Below are 10329 nucleotides of genomic sequence, written 5' to 3'. Positions count from 1 at the left end.
ATGTATATTATTGACTGTGAAGTATCCTTAATTGGAATAAATAATATAAATCAAAATTACATTTCTATGATCTGCTTGTAGAATCATCAATAAAGGCATGCATTGTAATTCAATTTCAAGCCATTGATATTGGTCACTATGAAATGCCCATCATGTTCACACTTTTCCGGAAATGCGATCAGACAAATTTAATTTTCGTACGTGAAATGGTAAGTTAATCAATATTATATCTTGTATATGAAATAAGATGCAGATATAACATTTTATCGAAATTATAAAGGAGATATTAATCTGAGATATGGAAATGCATAATACTTTTTGTTGTGTTCATCCCTATCTTAGATAAATAACTCTTGTTAAGGTCCTTGGCTGAAAGATTCAAATCCAAATTCGGAAATGCACCAAATAACAACGATCCTTCCAAATGAATCACGTTAACCAGTTGAAAATCTATAGAACTATTGAGTTACAAACCCAAGAAATATCAAATTTGTTTTAGAAAAGTGATTGTTTTGATGCAGAATTAATTTCGAGTAAACATTATATTTAATATCGATTAATTTACAGGTTGTGTTTGTGCAAGAGAATCAAGCACTGTACACAAACTTCAAGTATCCGTACACAAATAAGCATTGGGAGCGATCTTTAGTTTGTGTAGGATCAACAAGCCAAGCGTATGTATACTGCATTATTTGTACGTTGCGTTACACTCTATCTCTAAGTAATAATGTGTAAATAAATAAAATAAATAATTTCTAACAGACAACATCAAGCGAACTTCAAAATCCCCAAGTTGTTGAAGATACTCTTGCCTTTGGGCCTCGATGAATCCGCCTTGGAAGATCTACGCGAACCACCTAAGGTCATGAAACAACTGCAAATAGTATTTCATAAAACCAGGTAAAATCTCACATAACTATGCACTATTTTATCGTTTTAAATTCGAACGCGTTTTCTCCAGTTAGAAGTAATTATAACTAAATGCCATAAAATCAGATTTAAGATTAAAAAAAAAATAGTAAAAATTTTTGTGAGTTGAGTACTCACAGAAATTTTTACCAAATACCAATACCAAAAAAAGTTTCTTTTTTATTGTCTTATAAAAAATTAAATATTGCGAATTAAGAATCTCTTTCGTTTGTGGGAACGTCGGTTAACCTAAAAGTTTAGGTTATTATATTAAATATAATGTCAAAAGGCATAAATTGTTCAAAAATCAATCAAGATGATATAAATATACAAAGACATAATTATATACTACACATACATATATGAATCTTTTTTTCATATAATACTTAACATTTTTATTTCTGTCAGGCAAATACTTGAAGAGGGTTATACTAAAAAGAATTACGTACCATTCTTTCATCATATACTCTGGTGGGAAGAAATTATCGCAAGGATTAATTTAAAGGTAAAATTAATATTTTAAATATCAGTGGCTATTATTTTAATATGTAAAGTCTTCATAAAATTACTAATGTGGTTTATGTTATATCAACAGAAATACAACATGTTCGAAGTGAAAATAGATAAAAAAAATGAGTTCTTTGTACTGGAAGTGCCTGGTTTGGCAGAGAAGCGGCCATCATTGTTACGAGGTAATCTAGTGAATACAATTGCATTTTACAAATGTAATTACATGGATTGTAAATATAATTTCAATTCATTAATAAATAAATAATATATAATTAAATTATAAATATAATTGACTTGAAACGAGAGGACATGATAGGATCAATTCATCATGAATGTCGGTATTTTGTAAGGAATTTTACACGGTATGGCTGATATATTCGATATTTACGTAAAAAATTGATAAAATATGCTTATTTGTTTTTTTTGTAATTTAATGAATTATTACCCACTATCATATATTTGCCTATATATAAGTCTGTAATAATGTATACTTGTTACTCTTTCAAACAAAATCAACTGATCAAAATAGTAAATAGATTATAATAAAAGTCCACTTTCAGGTGACCGGGTATACATACGTCCGCGTCACGAAGTTTCCTACGTGTTTGAAAGTACCATCAAAGAGATTGAGGATAGCACAGTTCTGTTGACTGGCTTGGACGACCGGTAAATAATATAAGTCTTTTTATGTCATTTTCGGCAATCGAGCTGGTGGGTAGCCTGATGGTAAGCGCTACCACCGCCCATGAACATTTGGAGGCGTGCGCAAATCTTCAAATATAAATTAATTAATATTAAAGCGAGCTGGTAAGTAGACTCATTAATTATTTGTGTAAAGTAAAAAGTAGACTTGGCTGGCACCAAATACAAATAGAATAACTATATACATGTATGATTCGCTTATCAGTGCCACTTGCAATTTTGAAGTCGCTTTAATTTTGTATCAATTAAAAATATTATTTTATTATGATATTTTTTCTTATGTGTCGCGTCACAGGTTCATGCAATACTACGACCCGGAGGGTACGTACGACGTTCGGTTCCTGATGTCACGCGTGCCCGTGGAGAGGATGCACGACGCAATCAACAAGGTGTTCGAAACTAAGCAGGAGAAGCGAGTGTTCCCCGAACCGGTCAAGAAGCGGATACCTCTGAAACCGATCGGCCAGTATGTCTGATTTTTAATTCGTGTAAAACTTTACCATTTAGGGATAAAATAAGTAAAGACATCACCGGTTTTGTTATAACAGTTTTATGCGCATAGTTTCAGTTCAGGATAATTTTGGGTGATAAAAATCTATGTCTTTTCTGTAGTCTCAAAATATAGTTATATTTGTACCATATTTTATCTAAGTCAGTTCAGTGGTTTAGGAGTGAAGAGAGCAGACAGACAGATTCACTTTCGATTTATAATATTGAAGGGATTGTCCTAGTTGATTATGTTCAGTCACTAATCCCTCATAGACATGGTTACATAAATTTTATTCTTTTTCTTATGTAAAACATCATGGATATAAAATAAGATATATATCACATTTATTTAATTTTTATTTATTTAAAACTTTCTTATTACGTCTGTCTTAGTATCGAATTGACGTCACGTATATCATAAATTGATTTTTTTTACATCGTCAATGGATGAATGGATAATGATGAGATGAAGAGATGTCATCTGTCTTTTATCCAAAACCCGCTCAACAGATTTTGTCAATACTTGGCAGTGCTGTAGCTTATGTATCAGAATAGAGCATGAGCTATGGAAATGTGTTTATGCGTGAGTGAAACCGCTTGGCAAGACTAGTATTTACATTTATTAATGTGGGAGTCGAGCACACTTCGGCACGAATTGGGCCAGCTCGCACCGGGGACGTAGTACCACATCCCCACAGAAAACTGGCGCGAAATAGTAGCATGTTAACTACTGCGTGTCGTACGTTGAGTGGGGTAGCCTTAGGCCCATTTCCTTTTCCTCACCCTTCCCAATCCATTCCTTCTTTTCAATCATCAATCCTTTCCCTATCCCTTTTCCCTTAAAAGTGGGCAGAGGCACCACGTCTGTTAATGTTCATGGGCGATGGTGATCGCTCACCATCAGGCGAACCACCAGCTCACTTGGCCGCTATGACGTAAAAAGCTCGCTTACGTTACACGTCGTTACAGGTTCTTCAACCCGCTGATCTACCGCAACGCGGAGCAGCGCTCGGCCGTGGAGCACATAGTGGCGGGCACGTCGGGCCTCGCGCCCTACATCGTGTTCGGCCCGCCCGGCACCGGCAAGACCATGACCATTGTAGAAGCTATCATACAGGTAACGCGAGTTTGTATTGTGCGCTTGATGAAGTAAAATCTGACGGTTTTATTATTTTCTTGTGTTTGATTTTACGCGAGTATTATACATTTAGAAATTAAAAACTTTTTAACGGATTTTATACTTAGATACAATTTTTGTATGACCTTCAAGACATATAACATCTCAGTCTCCCCGTGACCACGCTCGCTGTAGTGTTCGAAACGTCGGGTTAATAATATAATGAATAAATCGCGTTTAAAATCCGTTAAAAAGTTTTTAATTTCTAAATCTGACAGTTTTGTTGTAGTTTGTACAAAAAACATGTATTTTATAACCCTCATAAGTGCGCTAGTTGTCTATGTAGTTCTGCGGTTTCATATTACGACTGCAGTGATATTTATTTTAAAAATGCACTCTGTAAAACGAATTTAAAAAATTTCACTTAAAGCTAATAATGTCTATTTTTTTAATATGCCACTTGTTTGCATTCGAACAGTTTGCTTCCAATATTTTATTTATAAATATCTCGATAACATATTTCTTACACTCTATGTGTTGGTATATAAATCATTATTATTTAACCTATTATAATAATTTGCTCGTAACTTTTAGTGTTTGCATAATTTTCATACTCTGTAGTCACTAAACAAAATGTAACACGCAGCTAGTGTCTCGTAACCCCAAAAACCGCGTGATGGTGTGCACCGACTCCAACATGGCGGCCGATCACATCGCTTTAATGCTTCTCAAGTACAATGAGAAACTCAACATTAAAAACTTCCTTCTTCGTGCAAACTCGCAGTCTCGCGAATGGTAAGTTTTTGATTCGGCAATATATTTTGTCGGTTCCGCTACTGATAGCTACTGTATTAAGGGAGAGCCATCGATATCGGATCATTCGGATTCTTTGAACCAAAATGCATGCTGTAAGTAATGTATACAATTTGGAGTACGAAAGTCTGTTAATTAATGAAAGCATTATTATTGAAACTAATATCAACCAATTATTCGACTTACATGATATCATCGCATCACAGAACGTCATATTTGGTTCTAAAATTTTTCCCAACGTTTATTACTCATATTACGAGAAGAAGAAGAAATTTATATATAGATACATATACCAGTACTCGACTAGTCGCTAAATGTTATTTCGTAACGAACAGGACGGTGATGCCGTCGGCCCTGGCGCCGGTGTCGAACGGCACGAGCTACGAGACGTTCTACCCGGTCAGCAACGTGCACGTGGCGCTGCACCGCGTGTTCGTCACCACGCTGCTGCACGCCGCCAAGTACGCCACGTAAGTGCGCGCACGTGCTGTTTGCGCCTACAGTCGGTGTCCGACACTTTATACTTCACCTCATGTGATATCCACTCAACTGTCCTTTTATTACTTTTAATATGTACCATAGTACAGAGGAACTAGCTAGCTAGCTACATAACTTACATTCTTTCATATGTTATTTCAGGAAAATTTGCTCGATTGTAATATATAATTTTCCACATAAACATTCATTTAAAGAGGAAATATTTGAAACTTTGTATGTTTGTGCGGATGTACCGATTCGATTTCGAAAAACTCTTTCACTATCGAATGCCATTCAGGAGGGACTTTTTGAATTCGGGGGGCGACTAGGGGTGCACTAACCGCGCGAGGTGACCCGCAGGGCGCGCAACCAGTCGGTGCACCGGCTGCAGATGACGCACGTGTTCGTGGACGAGGCGGCGCAGGCGGCCGAGCCCGCCGTGCTGGTGCCGGTGACGGGGCTGCTGGCGCCCGCCGGCCGCCTCGTGCTGGCCGGCGACCCGCGCCAGCTCGGGCCCGTGTGCATCTCGCGCGACGCCAAGGAGCGCGGCCTGGGTGCGCCATACGTCTCTGTTTATCTTTTTTTGTGTCGACGTTACACTTTTTTATGATAATGATATATATATAGTGTAGTTAGTTTTTGCTGCACATAATAATAATTTTCTTTATACACGTAGTTTATTTATTAGATTACACAATTATTGTACATTACCGTTATCACTTATGGATTTACAAAATTATTCACTTCCAACGAATAAAACGAAACAAAGCGTATGGCAACGAACACTGACCAGAAAATTATTTATAAGAAGCTACTATAGATAGATCTAGTACTTTCTGTTTAGATTATCTGTCGCTTAAAATGTGGAACGAAACGTATTAAATAAAACCTTTGTGTCTATAGAACTATCAGATTATTATTATTTTTACGATTTTGATTTTGTTTATAAAAACATAATTATATCTTTTTCTTCTTTAATTCATAATAAGAACTTATGTATTCTAGGTCAATCGTTATTGGAGCGTTTAAAGGAGACTTACCCCGACATGTACTCTTCGGACCCAGACTACATCACGATGCTGGTCAACAACTTCCGCTCAGATCCCGACATATTGGCCATTCCCAATGAACTTTTCTATGATGGAAATTTGAGGGTAAGTACTTTTTAAAACGTGTGAATAGTGAAAAGAATAAAAAAATGAGAAAATTAATTATTGTTCGTTAATATCGCTTTACGCAACTTTTTTGGTATAAGTTTTTTATGTACTGTACAGTGAGGATATCATTGTATTTAATAATAAACTAAACTGTCTTAAAATTATAACTGCTGGATCCAATTTAAATGTGTCCACACGGAAGGCCCCAGCTGTCAAAGAAAAAAAAGTGTGTTGAATATATGTATATGTTGCACTATATTGTCAAAAGTCCTGGTTTTCTCATTTTGTCCTATTTCACTGGATGATATTATAATTATACTGTAGATTGTCCGTAAATTTATTTCTTATAAATTAACGACAAATTAAGACAATGATTGATTGGATAATTTCACTGGTCTTTTCATTAAGGGGTTTTCTTTGATTGGTTGAATATTGATAAAGCGAATAAAATAATTCGCCGATGGCCAGGACGCTCTACATCTCCTAGTGCCAACTTCGTACATGATATATGTACCTAGTTCTATTATAAGATCACTATGGTGATTTGTTTGGTTGTTAGATTGGATTAAATTAATAAAGGTAAAAATTTGAACAAGTCCGAAAAAAACGCTACGGGTGTAGTCAAAACGCACTTATATCTATAAATAATTTTATCTTTTATTACGAAGTAGTTTAGTCTTTTTTGGTCGAGCAATGTTATGATCTTTTAAAAATCATGTATTTCATTTTACAGCCATTGGCCACGTTGGACCCATTAAGTAGGGTCAGTATTCTGGGCCTACCAGGAGGTCAAAGGGCGACTATCTTCCACGCAGTTAACTCGCGCGAACAAAGAATGGGTAATGCACCCAGGTAAGATTTTATGCTTATTTGATAATGTTTAATGTTTCTCCATTATCTGTTCTACTTTAATTTTATGTTGGTAATAAAATGGTGTTATACCGCCCCTTTCTTATAAGGTTTTTTTTTAATTATTCATCATTTTGTTACAGCTACTTCAACGAGAAAGAGCTAGAAATGGTCAAGAGATATATCAAGGCTCTTTTGGAAGTTCACAGGGTGTTACCAAAAGATATTGGAGTAATTGCACCTTATATCCGACAGGTATTATATACATTCTATTATGCTTAAATTAAGCCGATTTTGATGAAGTTTTTGATATTGAGGTAGACAAGACCTCTGAAGTGGATAGGCTTTCTGTTATACACAAAAAAACCTTCTAACTCGAAGTATTTGCAAATGAAGAAGCATGTGGAAAACTAGATAACGACTAATATGTATGCAGAAACACACATTAATTTTTTTTGATACGAATTTCAGGTGTACAAAATAAAGAACTGGCTGAAGAGCATAGACGTGTCGGACATAGAAGTGGGAACAGTGGAGTCGTTCCAGGGCAAGGAGAAGCGAGTCATCATCGTATCGACGGTGCGCGCCAACTGCCGGCTGCTCGAGTACGACGCGCGCTACGGGCTCGGCTTCCTGGTTGACGATAAGGTATTAAAAAAAAACATTACTCTATAAGGAGGTTAGGTTGTGTATGACATAGAACATCCATATATTAATACATCAAACAAACTTTATACTTAATAATATTTTACGAAAATGGCGCAAATGGAGGAGTATTAAATTTGTCACACTCGTAGATAAAATAAAGGAAGTTTGGAATGATAAGATTATTTTTATTAAAAAAAAATACGTCACACCAAACTCTTGTTTATGTTTTTTGTCAAATTTCAGCCATTGGTCACTACTACACTAGTAAATTAAAGTTATAAAGGTGAAAATTTGTCTGTCTATTGCGTTTCAAGACCGTTTACAAAAGCTTGGCTTTTAATTAAAACGTTCGTAAATACTCTAATTACAAACTCGAACTCATAATATCCATTGCACCCATAATACGTGGGCGTAAATGTTGAGCGTGTTTAGAGATATTAAGTCAATTGTAAAGATCATATACATACATTAGGAGGGATATTGTGAGGAGAGTGTTTACAGTATAAGGTGAAATATATGGAAATCGAGTGTTTTACGAATTATTACGAAAATTAAGTGCAGTGGTGGTTCAGTGGTGAGAACCTCGGACTTCAAAATCGATAAGTCGGGGTTCGAGACCGGGCGAGCGTGCAAGAAATAAATTGATTTTTCAATTTATCTGCGCATGTAGATAACATCACCACTGCTTAAAACGGTGAAGGAAAACATCGTGAGGAAACCGGCATGTCCGAGAATTAAAAGTTCGACGACATGTGACATCTGCCAACCCGCACTTGGCCAGCGTGGTGGATTATGGCCTGAACCCTCATAGGAGGCCTGTGTTCCAGCAGTGGGAACATATATGGGCTGATGATGATGACGAAAATTAAGTACATGTGATATTATGTAGGAAGTTGATGGACAACAATACATGACCAATGCTTTTTAAATGTATTTGTTTCATTATTAGATTATTACTAATTCTTGTGTATTATAGCGATACAACGTGACACTGACGCGGGCGAAAGCAAAATTGATAATCATCGGGAACCCGACATGTCTCGTCAGAGATTTGAAATGGAGGAAATATATGGATTTCTGTAAGCAGAACCACTGCTATTTCGGCCACGAGACACAACAAGTGGAGCGCACTAGCGAACTGCTTGTAGAAATTGCTAGAACACGTTTCGATAGATGCCGCCTAACCGAAGCTCTCAAAAATTAATTTTATTTTTATTATTGTTCTATTAAAAAAAAAATCCTATTATAAATTTTCATGTTGATTTTTATACACTTTATTTGATGCGCTCAGAGCTTTAATCTGAACGTTTGTTGATATCCAAAGATTTTATTAACTGCTAAGTTTAAAATTACTCATTTTTATGTTTGTCAACTGTATTTACCCACTGATCTATGATTTATTTTTTGAATGTGTATTTACTTTCTATTACTAATCAAACATATCTTTCATATTCATATTCACTATTCTATAATTATAATTTTGTGATTACTGCTCTCAATTTCTATTTATTCTTCTTTATGAACATTGAAAACAAATCATAGTACAATGGTGATTCAATAAAATTTTAGGTTTTTCTTATTTTCGCAAAAAATTGAAAAAAAAAATCATTATAATGAAGACAAATAAAATATAATGTTTTGCCTACCTTAGGTTTTTGGGTACGTAAAACATTAAATATTTTTATAAAATGTATTGTGATTGTTATACAAGTTTGCTTCTACGTTTATATGTGTTTATTTGTAAGATTTTGAGGTGATAATTAATTGTTTTTATATATACAATTATATGAAAAATCATTTCATATTATTATGATGATGAATGTACTATTTTACTACCCTGCTACGATTAACTCGCATTTATATTGTTGGAATATATTGTTCTTGACTTTGGTTAATATTAGCAAGGTAGTTTTATCGTACATACTACAAAACATCCGTAAGAGCCTATTTTCTTTGATTAATACTATTGTAACAATGGTACCTAATACTTTTAAGTTTCAAAATACTAAAACGATCTTTAATCATCCAAAATAACAATCACTTCTTCCGGTTATTGCCATATATATTTCGGTTTGTTATTTTATGAGTAAAGATTGAATTAGTTACATTTTGATTAATTTACATACACAATACTTGAAGGTTAAATGTACGAAGAAATGTGATAGGTTATGATAAGATAGGTGTAATCTCAACATATTGATTATCAAATAATTAATAATTACTGTGACAATTAATTTTTTGATCCAATTAATATAAATATAAGTAAATATAAGTACCTTTAGACGTAATTAATGTTTGTTAGGTTAATTATTAATTGGATGATAAAAATCATATTGTCACAATAGCATAGATGACTGTAATTAGTTTTACGTATAACTATTCATGTCAATTTAATAAAAAATAAGAACAATACAGACGTTTCATTTCTAGTTTATAGTGTGTCGAAAAACCAAAATTCTTGTGAGTAACTGCTGTGTTTGTAGTGTGTTGTGAGTCCTTCACCTAACCGTTTGGAGACGCTCATTAGGATAATGACTTTCTTCTCTCTACAGTAACTTATGTTAAAAAAATACCTAATTACACGCTTTTTATTAGCTTCTCCTGTATGTTTGTTTGTAACCGACTTCTTTGGGCGCGATTTTGACCCACTTTAAACGG

At 34.6% G+C, this 10329-nt stretch overlaps 1 protein-coding gene across 1 annotated transcript in view; it reads left to right on the top strand.

Annotated features, from left to right (window-relative positions):
- Nucleotides 1–10081, top strand: part of LOC119828567 (putative helicase mov-10-B.1) — a 15342-nt gene extending 5261 nt beyond the window's left edge. Inside the window, exons 5-20 of the mRNA XM_038350760.1 lie at nt 82–209; nt 568–674; nt 763–900; nt 1318–1414; nt 1505–1601; nt 1980–2085; nt 2417–2587; nt 3580–3727; nt 4374–4522; nt 4876–5010; nt 5378–5571; nt 6023–6171; nt 6908–7026; nt 7167–7278; nt 7495–7671; nt 8648–10081. Of these exons, the coding sequence (XP_038206688.1) occupies nt 82–209; nt 568–674; nt 763–900; nt 1318–1414; nt 1505–1601; nt 1980–2085; nt 2417–2587; nt 3580–3727; nt 4374–4522; nt 4876–5010; nt 5378–5571; nt 6023–6171; nt 6908–7026; nt 7167–7278; nt 7495–7671; nt 8648–8875 (2255 nt within the window). The 3' untranslated portion in view covers nt 8876–10081. The remainder of the gene's footprint in view (nt 1–81; nt 210–567; nt 675–762; nt 901–1317; nt 1415–1504; nt 1602–1979; nt 2086–2416; nt 2588–3579; nt 3728–4373; nt 4523–4875; nt 5011–5377; nt 5572–6022; nt 6172–6907; nt 7027–7166; nt 7279–7494; nt 7672–8647) is intronic.
- Nucleotides 10082–10329: the final 248 nt, after the last annotated feature.

This window comes from Zerene cesonia, chromosome 8 (genome assembly GCF_012273895.1).
Source record: "Zerene cesonia ecotype Mississippi chromosome 8, Zerene_cesonia_1.1, whole genome shotgun sequence".
Lineage (NCBI taxonomy): Eukaryota > Metazoa > Arthropoda > Insecta > Lepidoptera > Pieridae > Zerene > Zerene cesonia.
This window is presented reverse-complemented; position numbering and strand designations above follow the sequence as displayed.